The following is a 16186-nucleotide window of genomic DNA, read 5'->3' as shown; positions in this document are numbered from 1 at the left end:
AAAATTTGAGAAAACTTAATGTATGTCAGAAATTTAGACTTTTCAAAAATAAAAAGTCTTCTTCTTCAAAATTAAAAAGTCCAAAATTAAAAAAAATGATTAAGAAATTACGACTCTAGTTTTCAACTCGATACCAAAAAATGTCAAAATTAACTTCCCTCTCGGCTCCCGTCACAGGTCCTTACAATTTCAGATGAAATGAAAATCATACTAATTCATAAAGTCATAGCAAATAATCTTCTGTACATGATGACCAGGCAAGTTTTATTAACATAGTTGGTCAGAGTGAATTATAAGAAAACCATTGGTTTGGACTTGCTCAGAATGAATTATATAAAAACCATTGGTTTGATGTCTCTGGTAGTTATAAAACGTTAAATCCCTGTAAATTTAATAAATCATTTTCATATATAAAAAGAGTTTAGTTTTCTTCTGAATAAACCCAGACAAAAATGATGGAATGAATCTAAATAATTTTTAGAAAGCTATTTTATCCAATATGCCTTTTATGCTTTGCAAATCGCGAAAAATAAATTCCGATATCCTTATTTATTCCCTATAATTTTATTTAGCTGATGAAATTAGACTCCCAAAAGAACTTCGTGTTGTAGTGCTATACGAAGGGATAACAAAATTTTTAAATTAGTTTTATTCCTTCCTATTTCCAAACATTTCATGAAGTAAGTAACCAACCAACATAAAAGACACAAAGTACTTACTTCTCAGGTCCTCCAGTTTTATTAGTCTTATGAGGAAACTGATCGTTCCAAACAATTTTTCCTTTTCTGTCACCAACTTCCTGAATCTTGAAAATCAATCCTGCATTGAATGCATGATAGAGTAAGATGTGACATTTCCGTCCAACACCATACCTTGGCACATATTCAGTGAATTCTTGAGCTTCATATGAAACCCCCTGAAAAAACAAACAAAACTAATCATCTTCCATAGCTGGGAATTTGTTAAAACTGATATAAATATCAAAATACCTATGAAAGTTTAGCAGAAGTTGAAAAAATTTTCAACAAAATACTTAATTGTTTCTAATAGATTAATTCAACTTGACAACCCAACAACTCAATTAAACACTGAAATCAGAAATTATAAGGAAGCCCGCTAAATATTTAGCTTGTCGTGATTTTACTGCACCATTGAATCTAATTTTAAATTGAACATAGAAGTACTAAATTCTGTGAACACCTTAAATTTAAATAAAACAAACCTTTAATTTGAACAAATAAAGATTCAATATTTCTCAGGTTTTACCAAGCATGATCTATATATGGCTATGTTATGATTTAACTGCACAAATGGCTTCTCTATTTGAACTTTTTCTCAATAACAAACCGTTCAAAGCTTTAATTTTCTTACGAACTGAATTCAATCAGCATACCAGTTTAAATTAATTATAGATATACAAAGCATAAACCAGAGTCAACCCTTATAAGCATTATACAAAATACTGCCTGATTCTTTATATTCATATTTATACGAAAAGCAATAACTCGTAAGGGTGAATGCAAACAAAGCTTTCAAGCTTCTGGACTGCGCAATGGCCTAATGCAGTGGTTACCAAAGGGTGTACCGTGGTGCACTGGTGTTACGTAACAATAGAGATGGACACTGCTTGCTGCAATTTCCCAAGCTGCAGTTTATTTATCTGCTGAACAGAGTTTGTTTAGCGTTTCAAAATAAAATCAGGCAGAGAAAAATTGACATTAGCGTATATGTTTACAAACATAAACTACACATTAATGATCACAATATTGAATGTTATTCAAATTTTTTCCATTAGTGCGCCGTTAGCAGTGTTTTCTCTAATAATTCAGCGCTGCACACACAAAAAGTTTTGGAAAAGTCGGCCTAATGGTTGAAGTGTTGGACTGAACTAAGCTGACATCACATATTGAACATCTCGGTTCAAATCCATGCCAACCACCTCACCCAGGATGAAATAAATTGGATAGGAAATGCAGAACCAGAAAATTCGAAATAATAATATCTCCTCAAATATCATTAGATATCAGTGCCTGATAGCTTAACTTTCATTAAATGTAAGATATGACAGAATTAACATATTTATCCTGGGGAGGGAAAAGCCGATAAGAGACTTAATCAAGTGGCGAACCACAGCCTCTCATCCGGTTACCAGTCTATGACACGTAAGAGATTGTTCAGCCAGTTATTCGTTTTCGGAATCATGGACTTGATGGTGGAGGAGGCTGTAACAGACCAGTGGTTACGTGAACCACCCTACTAAATATTTGTGACTGCTTGTATAGGGCCTTGTTCCGAGCAAAAGGCATGAATAAGCATCGCATAAAAAGTAACATGGCAGTACTATTATAACATAAGGGATGTCTTTGCCATTATATCAAAATCACCATATTTGGAGCATTTATGAAATCAAAGGGTATGACAGAAAATTTTCTATTTTCCATCCACCTTTTTGTTTACATCATGTTGTATTTAGTAAATTTTGACATATATAATGATTTTACTTCTTAATTGACAATAAGATATACATTTGTGACCCCTTAATGAATGATTCAAGAAATTCACAATAACAATAATTGTACCAAAGAATTCAAGGCAAACTATCAGGTTGTGGGCATCCCTAAATATCACTTTTACCAAATTGTGATTCTTGATTGTTGCACTGGTATTTACCAGTAATTCAGGAAAGAAATTTAAATCAATCGATGTTCAAATATGCTAATGTGCAATGGGGATTGGTATTAAGAACATGAACCTTCTTAATTAGGAATCTTGATTCCATCAAATCTATGATTTATTTTCAAACCAAAAATTAAATTTGCTTCATAACTTACCCTCATACGTCCAGCAGGAAATGAGTAGGTGATGACAAGAGTATCCACTCCTTCATATCCTGACAGTGATTCGGACCACACATCCCATGACCACTTCCCATCAGATGGTTGTTGGTTGATGACTCTTAGATCAGAAGTAGTTTGACTTGGAGACTGAGATTCTGCACCTGGATAAATAAAACCAAAACTAAATGATAAAAATAATGTTTGTTCTTATTTAAGCAATAATGCTTGTGATTGAGGGGTTCAATGATATTCAAAAGGTACCATGATATGTGAAAATTCGGATTATAAATTAAAAGAATGAAAATTATTGTACCTAGATGTAATTAAGCTATTGTGTGGTTAGATGAGTTTTGGGCAATACCATGGTCTAGTGCAGGGTTTCCCAAACCAGGGGTCGCGACCCCAAATTGGGTCGGAGTGATGAGTAGGTAGGATCGCAAACAGGTCATGGGGTCCGCGGGGTCGCTGAGGTATGGTAGAGGATGTACAAAACATCTAAGATTCGACAAACCATGTTAAATTTAGCAGTTTGTACCATGGCTTACTGTAAAACAGGCCCATAGGCATCGTTCTATGCTCATGCTATAAACATAGCACATTTTCTCTCATCTCGATTTACCTTGGTCAAGCCAAATCCAACCAATGGGTTTTGCGTCTATAATATGATAGCGACGGTTATCTCGCAGTCTAGTGAAACTGCCCGTTTACAGGTTAGACGGCCTACCGGCAAACTATTTTGATAGGTAGATTTCAAATACCATTATGATTCATGTAAAGAAATGTATCAAAAAAATTTAATGTATCGAATTTCTGAGATTATGATGTGAAAAACAACACTGACATAGACAACTTCGAATATGTCATATGCATCAGACAAAATATTATAAAATTCACTGTCATCGATAAACATGAGTATTTGGCTGGTTAATATACCTATAATATTGAAAGCCTAAATGTGGAGTGCATTAAAAAAACAGTGCAACTGCACTTGATTTAGAGCAATGATGGGCAAATTACAGCCGTAGGCCAGATCTGACCCGCAGAAGTGTTTCATCTGGCACAAATCAGCACAGCAGCTTCTACGTGGGCGTATCCAGGACTTTTAAAAAGGGGGGGGGTTCCAAAAAATCGGGATCAAAAATTCCCATGCAGCGACTCTAAAACAAGTGCTGCGATTGCGACATTCTTTAAAATAGACTTTTTCAGTGGATTATGATTTTGCTGTTGCGCAAAATATTTAATCTGTGGCTGATACGGGCATTTAAAATGTCTTCCCATATTAATTTGATTATGTTCATTGTGTCGAGTGAGGTAAAATAAAGGCACTACTACTCTAAAATACTACGGTAATCTACGGACATGAAATACGCGATAAACTATTGACCGGATTATAAATAAATTGGATTCAGATTTTTGCGACCTTGGAAGGCAACCCAACATAATGTGTGCCGTCAATTTTGCGATTTATACAGTCTTAACAGCATTTTTAATCTGTTGCGTGCCTCCTAAAACAAAACCTATGGTGTTTCTGTTTTATTTTTCAATATTTTACATTGTCACTTTTCAATCCAAAAATTGTGGTTGCGGATTCACTTTTTTATTATCGAACAGCAATAAACTGTTTTTATTTATAGTTTTATATTGAGCCTCCGGCCCAGTAAGCAAGTCTATTATCTAGAACTGGCCCACTCCGGCCCAGGAAAGTAATTGCCCAACCCGATTTAGAGCTTTGATTTTTAACTTGAAGACTGAGATTCTGCACTTGGATTGATAAAATCAAAACGTATAGCAGAAATACTGTTTGGTATTCATAAAGTCACAGGAAACGCCTGTGATATAGAAGTTTAATAGCCAAGGTATGATAATACACAAATTCATATTCAGATTTACATTTACTGGGTCTAGTTGTATTTTCCCTCTTTTGTGTTTTTGATATGGGCCTCAAAGGATGCTGTAATAAAATAAATGGATTTATATTTGACCAATTTGAAAATAATTATTAACAGGAGAAATTTCTCAACAAAATTTACCTTGACACTTGACTTTAGCAGTCTTTTGAGAAATGGACTTGTTTGCACTAGTGGAAACAGCAAGCTGGTTTGTTGCAGAGATATTGGAAAGCTGAGCAAAATCTAAAAAAAGATTGAAAATTATTGATATTGACTAACTTTTTCAAAACACTCATGAACATGACAGTAAATATTCAACCTAAAGTCCCGAATTGGAATAGTAGACAAACCACAGTTTCATGGTTTTGATGGAAAATCAACAACAAGAGTTATATGGCTAGTAAGATATGGTGGAACAAGAGAAAAGAGATAAAAATAAGAGGAGAGGAAAGTAAATGAGACGGCTTAGTCATATGACAAACCAGGACCGCTCGTCCGGTTAACACTCCATGTTGGGTATGGGATTAGTTTTCATCCAGTTATTTGTTTTCAGACGCATCAATGGTGTACCCAAATAGCGGTTACATGAATCACCCTAAGGTGACAAGGTATCAAGCAATCTTGTCATATCAGCATACAGCCCGCAATTACCAATAACAATTTAGAAATCTAGAAAACCTTTCTTTTCAGTTTTAAGCTTTTCGTTCTCAATTTCCATTTTCCTCTTTTCTTTTTGCACCCGCCTCATTTCCTCTTCATGCTCTTTTCGCATTCTTTCTGACTCTCTCCTGACTTTAACAATTTCTTCTTCTGGAATTATTAGAGAGAAGAATTGGCAAACACACAAAAATCAAGGTTGAAACAAGTTTAAAAAAATTGAATGTTTCTGAACTAAATTAAAAAAAAACTAAATTTGGAAGCTTGTCGAAGTAAGCATTCGTATTTATGTAGCGAATTTATTATATAAACTTAAGCTTGGTTCCCATGTTTCATCAGAAAAAGTGAGGTGGTGTAAATAAAAAAACTGCAATTTCTGTTGACGTGGTACTCTTGGTGGCAAAATCAGAACAAAGACAGAAAGAAACCCAAAACAATTAAAAAAGCTGCCTAAATTTACCGTTCGTTTTCTTCATAAGATTTTCCATCTCTTTCATCATTTCCCTCTTTTCTTGTTCATTTTTTAATTCCATCTGCTTCATTCTTTCTTCAAACTCTTCTTTGACTTTTACAACTTCCTTCTCTGGAGCGCTTCGTACTACAGAACCTAAAAGTATTGGTTTCATTTAGACAGAATAATAAAAACCACAGAGCAAAATTAATTGATTAAACAAATCAAAATGTTCCCGAATATCATTCATATAAAGCAAACATCTTGGGTATTACCACAATATGTCAGGTATGATTTAAGCTAGGCTTTGGGGAAAATATAAAACCTAGACTTTATTAAATAATAATTTCATATAAAAGTATTGCAATAAACTTTGTTTCTGACGAGTTCAAAATTTTATACTAAGGTGGAATATACTGTGTTCAACCAATTATCCAGATTTTTAATTAAAGAAATATTTCATTAAAAACTATAGAACCTTTCTACTTACTCAGTTTGGGATGTGGGCAAACAAGTTGACCATGAAAATATTTATGCTTCCGAATTTGTTCCGTATTAGGACGATTCTGTGGTCGGAATCTGAGCATCCAACCAACCAAATCCTCCAGATCCCCTTCTAATTTGCTCAGGTCACATCCTTGATATCGTTTGATATTGAGATTCCATGAATCTGGGTCATTACCGAATGGGTGGGAACCATCGGTCGATATGAAATGAATTACGAGTGCAGAAGAGAATATGTCCGATTGTTTAGAACAAAGGTCAGAAAGGTATATTTCCGGGGCCCTCCAACCATCAGTGCCAACACGTAAAGTGCTCATTTTGGTTACAAAATGTCCTTTTCTTAACTGTTTTCCCAAACCAAAGTCAATTATTTTGAGAATTCTCCCATTGTCCGATACCAAGATATTATCTGGTTTAAGATCGCGATGTAGAACTTCGTTAATGTGGATATGATCGACAGCTTCAACAAATTGTTCTATTTGTTTATGTTTGACTTCGTCAGTCTTAGGCTTTGGATCGTCTTTGACAAAGTCTGTCAAGGTTTTAGATTTAAAGTATTCCATTGCGATGAATAAATGTTCTATTGGACCAAAGAAATAAGTCCCAGATTGGAGGACAGTTATCACATTTGGGTGGGAACGAAGCTTTCGGATGATTTCCACTTCTTTCCTATTTTCAGCGCTGAGTTTGATAGATTTTATGGCGATTGGATCGAATCCTCGAGAACCTTTATGAGTCTGCAAGCCTCTGTAAACTTCACCATACTTTGCTAGTCTTTCATTATAAAGCAGCAACAGGTTATGATCGACGCGAATTGAATCTGTAAAACATAAAATAGTATGTCTTTGATAGATAATTTGAATTGTGTGTGAAACGGTGACAGCACATTTGAACCTACGTACATTTGAACCCGTACATCTGAACCCGTAATTTGAACCCAGGACAATTACACCTGTATACTATTGCACCAATGGACATTTGCACCTACGGACATTTGAACCCATACATTTCCACCCATGGATTTTAGCACCCGCATATAGATAGAACCCGCGGACATTTGAACCTGTGTACGTTTGCACCCGCGTACATTTGAACCCATGTACATTTGCACCCGCGGACATTTGAACCCATGTACATTTGCACCCGCAGACATTTGAACCCATGTACATTCGAACCCACGAACATTTGCACCCGCGGACATTTGAACCCATGTACATTTGCACCCGCGGACATTTGAACCCATGTACATTTGAACCCACGCAGGTGACCGTACATTTGAACCCACATACATTTGAACCCATGTGTATATTCGCAGGTTCAATCTATATGCGGGTGCTAAACCCATGGGTTAGGGTTAGTATGGGTTCAAATATCCGTAAAACAACAAAAATTTCCATAGGTGCAATAGTATGCCGGTGCAATCGTCGTGGGTTCAAATGTACGCGGGTTCAAATGTACGCGAGTTCAAATATAATATACATTGGTTCAAATATACGCGAGTTCAAATGTCCGTGGGTTCAAATGTACGCGGGTTCAAATATACGTGGGTTCAAATGTCTGTGGGTGCAAATATACATGGGTTCAAATGTCCGCGGGTGCAAATGTTCGCGGGTTCAAATGTACATGGGTTCAAATGTCCGCGGGTGCAAATGTTCGTGGGTTCAAATGTACATGGGTTCAAATGTCCGCGGGTTCAATCTATATGCGGGTGCTAAAATCCATGGATGGAAATGTATGGGTTCAAATGTCCGTAGGTGGAAATGTTCATAGGTGCAATAGTATACAGGTGCAATTGTTCTGGGTTCAAATTACGGGTTCAGATGTACGGGTTCAAATGTACGCGGGTTCAAAGATAATGGAACCGTGTGAAACACATCTAGTACAAATCTAGTATTTGAATTTGATCGTTTGCACACATTTCTGGTAGCGCGAATGCCACATTATTTTCGCCTAAGAACAATCGCCACATGAAACTTCATATCATGGTGCAATTGCACACTCTATTGCTGTGTTAAAAGCCTGCCACAAAGGGACATGTATGAGGTGTTTTTTTAATAAATTATCAAACAATGCATTGTTTTTATTCACTTCTCATCAATATGAAGGATGATGTTGTGTCTGGGGTATGTCCAAAATGTTATAATCAATTTGCAACTTCGTTGCCGAGTGGTGCATTGTTCGAATGATAATCTGACAAGCGAGTACAAAAATTTAATCTCAGTGCAATGCATTTTACATACAGCTGTCTATAGAAATATATTCTTTCGAACGTGCACATCAAATTGAGTTTTGGCACAAGGTTTATTGTTTTCCACTGTTGCTTTTCTAACACTGTAAACATTGTTTATAAAATGTTACTCTTTACGTCATACTACATGGCCCGCCAATATAGGTGGGCAAAATTTTTGGCCCCTGATCCAAAAACCGTGCCAACCCCTGATATAAACACTTACATGCAAAGTTTGTGTCCAGATCAGCCCTAAAGTTTCCTGGGAAAGGTAGAATCCACCCAAATCGTGTAAACTTACCTGCAAAATGGAATGGTATTTCTCCTTCTGTTTCATTTTCTACTGCATCTTTAGACTTTGCTGCCTTTTGCTTGGTTGTTGAGGTTTTTTTATATGTATTGCTGCTTCGATCAAGCGTAAAACCAGAACTTCCAGCAATACTGGTTTCTATATTGTCCCCTGTTGAGATAAAGCACAATAGTCAGATTGGTATTTATTTATTATTTACTGTAAAAAAAGTTTGGTTGAAACATGCTATTATTGTACAAAAACAATGAAATATCCTCCCTGAGTATCAGACAAATTAAGTACTACAGTTCTTTTTTAATTTTTAATGTTTTTTTTTATTTACCTATTTTTAGTTTTTCAATTAAGCTCCATTGTTACAAAAGGGGCATTTTCTTGGCTGTTGTTATTTCAGGCATGGCTGCAAGTAACTTCGTACGAGCCAAAAAATATGACGAATAAAATTAACGAAATTTCACTCCATTTGCATAAAATATCAAATGAAGGATATATGAATTAGTTATTGAATTGCAGAAAAATTTATTTTTACTTGTATTTATTCACCCCAAATAAGGTAAAATGTCATTTATGTAATGATGACAAAAAGCAAATATTATGAAAATATGTTTTTATTTGTAGGCAATAGACATGAATAAGATCCAATAATTAACCATTAAGAGGGCAGTCAACAAAACGACAATTTCTGGCAGAACTTATTCTCACCTTCCTTAATGGTTTGCTTGAAAACGAATGTTGGAGCTACCACAGTTCCATGTTTTTCTGAATGTTTTACGAGACTTTGGAAAATATTTTTACCAAATTCTTGTACCGTCCCAGGCATCGAAGGCCTCGATACTTGTAATGCATTTCGAACTGAAATTTGATCGTCTGCATCTGAAAACTCTGTAGATTCATCTGAGGAATCGATTTCTTGTATTTTACCAGATTCAGCCATTTTACCAATTATGGGATCAAAATATTGGATGATATGTTTTGAGTATCAGCCTTATCAGACTGTGCTATTTAGTCTAAAACAAAATATGATAATTTAAGTAATAAGTAATGAACAGTTATGATAAGTAATTGAACAGTATTCATCATAGTAATGACTTCATTTTTTGACAAAAATGGGAGGGGATATCGATATATAGCTGTACAAATTTATGTAAGCAACAATGAATCTAACAATTATTATTTCTGCTTCTAGTGTCCTAGTTTATTTGAAAAACAAATACCTTTGGTTTGACAAAACGTTACAGAAATACATTTGTGTTATTGTGCAGCAGAACACATAGTGTAGTAATGTTTATTCTTGCTACAACATCCTTCCAATATGCGCTTAAGGAAAGATAAGAAGTTAGCCTCCCTTAACCTCAACGCATAGCAATATAGTTTTATTTAACAGTAAGTTTCCTTTATCCATATTTGGGTCTGGCCCTGCCTTAGATATAATTTATATGATAATTTATATATATCAAGTAAATAAAATATTCTGCACTATTATCAATTAAAACTAGCTTGCAAACCACAGAGCAATACATGATTGTTTGCAAACTGAAAATGCTCAGGTAGATATATAAAATCGATAAATATTGCAGTGCTCAAAATGAATATAAAAACTTCAATTTATTTTAATAGGATTTCGATTGATGTTTTATTAGCAACATGGTGGAAGGTGGACGTCTTGTTTACAAAAACGTCATGACATCACAATACAATTATGCCGAAACAATCGCCCGCAATACCTCGACAGGGCAAATGCAATAATTATATCAGTCTAATTAATTATGGTTACTCAACTCTCCCAAGCTTGCCCGTAGCAAGCATGCCTATGTGAAATGGAACAGCTTATTTTCTAAAATTCCAAAAAGGGTGGCGGCACACTTGAAAGTCTCTTGCAGCACACAGTTCGAGAAACTCTGGACTAAACCCTAGCATGGAATAAATACAGGTAAAAGGTAGTGCAACCAAAATACCGATTACAAAATGCTGACAATTCAGGTCATATGTGACATCACGAATGCGACGCAATCCGTGTTGCACAAAAATGCTAGAATGTGACATATCTCTGAAAAATAGGATTTCATGGATGCGCAATATCTGAAAACTCGAGGATTTGTAGCAGGGATTCACTGTATTCGAAAATCCCTGACAATTAGGCACTTTTTAACATTTTTCCCTGGCGCAAATTTGACCGCTAAAATCCCACACATGCCAGGGAAAAATATTGCGTATGGCAACCCTATAGTATTGGAGACACTTACACTTGTTACACAATATTCAACCTGTGATCCTAATAATGATGACTTTATAAACTAAATGAAAATTGCAATTTAAAATTCCATTAAAGAACACACTTACACTACAACAGGTTCTATCATTTATTTCAAACAAAACTTCTTTACACCAAACAAGAGTATTTTCAATTTATCATACATTTTTAATATCAAGGGTTAGAAATTGCATGAAAATGATGACTTATTTAGAGAAAGAATTATCACATCAACAGAGCATTCTATAGCCTGTATAAGTAAAATTCTGACAGAGTTACGCTTGAACTTTTTGTTAGTTCGTCTTTCATGACTAACTATTCTCTTATACCTGATATCAATTATGCAAGACTTGGCTATAAGAATAATAAAACTACTTGTACAAGGCTGCTTGAGGGCAGAAATACTGTTTCTTGATATCTTTCAATGGAATATTTGTCAACATTAGGACAGAGCTCAAAATTAAATCCTTATACTTCAAGAGTGACATCACATACATACGTAATATAAAATCTCTGTATCACTACAATATGATATGCTAAGATATAAAAAAGCATAAACATGTATTGATACAATGAAATAAATTTGCCAATATTATAATAAAAACACACAATGGTAGTATATATTATAATAAAGTTTGCATTCTAAAACAATTTCAGTTTAAAAACAAAACTGACAACAGAAAATTAGATCATAGGAAAGTGTAAATCAACCAGTAACATTTTTTATGAAGTATGATTTATAAATATTATGAAACTTTATCCAATGGCTATATTTGACGTTTTATCAAAAAAAAATCAAATCATTCAAAAAAAATTAAAATCGTAACAAAAGAACCCAAAATATGAGGGGCTGTGCCAGAGTAAAATGCTCTTCGATTTAGAATACTTTCAATTAAATTAAAACAGCTAAACGCAGAATCATTTTCTAATTTGAGGGCATGGCTGTTTTGACCCGCTGAGGTGGGATATCTGTCGTATATTATTAACTACATATTTAGTATTCAGGGCTTGTTATTTTCCACGTAGTCACTATTCAGCTCTTCATTGACTACAAAAATACTCAAACATTTCAGGGCGTAGCTATTTCGACCCACTAACGTCATACAACATACAAACAGTGGGTAATAAAACCTATAATATTACCAGGTATTACCATTAAAATTTGCGTGTTTATTGTGTAACAACGGATTTCACAATATTTGCTCAAAGACATGCCATAAAACACTAACCGACATAGTGATTTACAACCTTTGTATTCCTTAATATTATGTTAATTATGTTAGCAGATTTCACCTCTTGTAGAATAAAAAATGAAACTATTTAAGTAAAATATCTGCATAAAACTGCTCGTTTACCGTAAATATGTATAGGCATAACTTTTCGTAATAACTTAATAACTTTTGCTACTATTTATCTGCTTACCAACTCCACACAAAATTTGATTTGATTCTTAGGCTCTTAGGTTACCTGGGTAACTTTCTGATTTATATTATTATCAATTTATTTTCATATGCAGTATGAAAAAATAAATTTTCAAAAATTCGCATTTTCCAATTATGTTCCCCTAGGTATGTAATACTGGCATTCTTTATTAAACAATCATACTGATTATAGTCTATTGCATTTCTGTTCCATGCTCATGATATGGCACAGTCAGCAATTGTAGTTATATTTAGACATTTGAAAGTAAACAACTCACTCCTAGTGCGCGGCCATGTAAGTATGGATTTGTAACAACTAAATCTGTTACATTCATGACACCCATGCTTGTTTCCTTGTATTTTGTAATGGTATACATACAAGTGTTTAGAATACAGCAATCCTTCAGACCACTGAAAAGTCCACTGAGTGCCGAATTTGGCAGACTACTCGAAAGCATCTTTTTCAAATTTTGACTATGGAATCAAATACGTTTGTGAAACTGATTATCAATATTCAAAACCTTGGAACCTAACTTCACTAGAAATGCAAACAGTGGATAATGAAACTTATAATACTACTGAGTGTTACCATTAAAATTTGCCTGTTTATTGTGTGTCTGGATTTCAGAGTGAGCCATAAAACAGGTTCTGACAAATAGATTTTTAACTTTTGTATTAGTCAACACATTTATGTTGACAGATTTTAAATCCATTAGAATTAAAACTGAGTATTAATTTAGTAAAAACATTTGCTTTATATTGTTATATATTTAATATACATATCGTAACTAAAAGGAACCATGTACTCGAAGAAGTGTAACAATTATTATTCATAAATATTTAATTTATAACTGACAGCCCACTTTTGTCCGCCCATTTTATCAGTATCCAATGATAACTAATAACATGTAACTATCGAATAAGCTTAAAGCCATGTTTAAACACCCACTGATATCTCACAATATGTATAAAACTACTGTTATTTGGGAGGGCCACAGTCTTTCCGGTTTAACATTGTCTACCCAATTTATTACACTCTGGTGAGGTTGGGGGCGTGGCAGAGGTAAGACTAATGCTTTAACTGCTAGGCCAGCGCGCAACCCTATCCTGATAACAGTCATTTGCAAATGCACTGAATTTGGGTGTGTCATATGATGTACAATGACTTTTAAAAAAATGCAACAAAAGTATGCAAACTTAATTTGCACAAATCACTGATGCATGGAATAATGGGCTAATGCTAATGTGACTGAACTAAAACGAGAGTCAAAATTAGAAACGTTTCCTATTATTTCTTTCCTTTACATTTAAAAACATAACTAGATGTGAGCATTGACTAAATAAATATTTTTTCTTAAGAAATATTTCTCAAAGCCAGATATCGCGTAATTGCTTAGACATAAAAGAAACTGATCTATGAGCAAAGATACGAGAAATTAATGAAGTGCCATTAGCTATAAAGATTATGAAGAAATATAGTGAGGTACCACTTTGCTTAATGCTGTATAGATAAAACAAAAATTTAGCTTGGTGCAGAAATGACCCGAACGCCTAACGTTGAGCTGGGAGAAAATGTCTTTATTACATGATTTTATGTTTAAAATAACCTTTATATAAAAGAAGATTCAAATCACAGATATCAATGTAGCTGACAATTTCAAGACTCAAACTCGATTTTCGAATCAAAACAGCAGCAGCTTGACTTGATTTGAAGCAGGAAGTTTGCAATTTTTTGATTAAAACTTAAATGACATAAATTAGAATTTGGTTGTTAAAGCTCAAACTTGTTACAAAAATTAATTTGTGATAATTATGACTTTGTAATTTCTAATTTCATTCAAAAACCTTCTTATACTCTGTAGCTTCTGCCACTAAGTCTAAATAAAAATTCTCTGCATTAAATGAAAATATTTTCAATTTTCTAATTGATTTTAATACATACTAATAAAATATATAATCAGAACTTTCTAATGCTTTGTAACTCTACTAGCATGACAAAAGTACGCTAGAAGCAAGCTGGAGAAAATTTATTGTAAATAAATTGTTGCAAAAAGGACTTTATATTTTAACTTTATTTGAGACAAGCAAGCGGCAAAGTATGGTATATCTGGGATGTTATGATGAGCATTTGGTAAAAAATGATATTAAAATATAATGTGACTTTATAATACTACAGGTGCTGAGATATTCTATAACATTTAAACTGAAATTACAATCTTCAAATATATGGACACCACACTAGATTATACTCATACTTTGCAAAAACATGGATAATTGCGTATTGAACATATAGACAAGTGGCTCCCAAACTGGGGGTAATTACCCCAAAGGGGTAGCGGGACATGCAATGCCCGCATCTAGTCAGTGAGCCAAGTCATCTGGTTTCGTACTTTGTGAGGGCATAATAATAATACTTCGCCATACAAATTATGGGCTAAAAAGCTGAACTACCGCAAATATAGCATATTAAAGTCGGATCGTTAAGTGCAAAGCTGTTAGTATATTCGCCATTTTTAGTAAAAGAAAAAGTGAAATCTGTATGACAACTGTTTTTTTATGAAAGGGGTAATTGAGCTTTTGGCAATTTGATTAAACGATATTAAAAATTTTGGGAATCACTGATATAGCCTTAACTTAACATTTAAGTTTTTTTAACCTGAAAATGCCATAACTTTTGCCTAAATTGTGAACAGTTCAACAAGAGGTTTGTATTTTAAAATAATTTACTTTCTGTACTTTGTCCCTGATATCACATAGCTGGCTGCCGTTATCAAAAATGCAAACGAACCACTCTTAGTATGGGGCCACTTAATATAAATTCCTATTTGTTATCTCCTTGTGACACTCAGCACTGTTTGTTTTGTATTTCGTAATAAACTTTACTTTTAACAAAAATGTAGTTTTTGCAAGATGCAAAGTTAGGTTATTCAATATCTTTGTAGCTTCTGCCACTTATTTAAAAAAAAATCTTTACGCAAAATGAAAATATTCTCAATTTTTTTAGAGAGAGAGAGAGAGAGATTTATTGATTCGTCAACCAAAACAAATATAAATATGAAAGCATAAATACAAATAAATAAACACTGTTTATGGTAAAGACTGGAGGAAGCGATACGACCATACGGTCATCCAAGTCAGCTCCCCCCATATTCACTGTTAGGCATAAGATTCACAGATTATAGAGTATTAATTGTATTATACACTTAAATAATTGTAAAAAGCACAATTACAAGGGGATAATGATTGAAGTTAGTTATCACACTCATATGATCATTGATCCATGCATATTAAGAAAAAATTACTAGGGGTCTGGAGAATTACTAATATGGAGAACAAAATGTGGTAATTATACCCAATGAGCGTATTTGGATAATTATTATGGTAAATGAAAAGGAATATATATGAAAAAAATAAAAAATTAAAGTATTGGATTTACGAAGATAGGAATAGGATTAACTTTGGTTTATGAAAAACAATTAAAACACAATGTGAATATGAAGATCAATTTCAATGACTACTGAAAGGGATTTTTCAAAGTACGAGAAGGGGGTTTGTAATCAAATATCTAAATAACTTCCAGCAATATTGAATTTTCAAATAGTTCAAATACCAATAGCAGTGTATTGATAGGAAGTGGAGCTA

General features: G+C 33.8%; 2 protein-coding genes across 2 annotated transcripts in view; one reads left to right on the top strand and one right to left on the bottom strand.

The window, feature by feature from the left end:
• LOC120329781 (FGFR1 oncogene partner 2 homolog) overlaps positions 1-16186 on the top strand; it is a 443159-nt gene that overhangs the window by 39242 nt on the left and 387731 nt on the right. The gene's annotated exons all lie outside the window — the stretch shown is intronic.
• The window catches only part of LOC120344629 (uncharacterized), an 89112-nt gene that overhangs the window by 20957 nt on the left and 51969 nt on the right, over positions 1-16186 (bottom strand). Inside the window, exons 3-5 of the mRNA XM_078112615.1 lie at positions 6325-7158; positions 5844-5990; positions 5405-5536 (exon numbers count right to left, since the gene is read on the bottom strand). Coding sequence (XP_077968741.1) covers positions 5405-5536; positions 5844-5990; positions 6325-7158 — 1113 coding nt within the window. The remainder of the gene's footprint in view (positions 1-5404; positions 5537-5843; positions 5991-6324; positions 7159-16186) is intronic.

This window comes from Styela clava, chromosome 5 (genome assembly GCF_964204865.1).
Source record: "Styela clava chromosome 5, kaStyClav1.hap1.2, whole genome shotgun sequence".
NCBI lineage: Eukaryota > Metazoa > Chordata > Ascidiacea > Stolidobranchia > Styelidae > Styela > Styela clava.
This window is presented reverse-complemented; position numbering and strand designations above follow the sequence as displayed.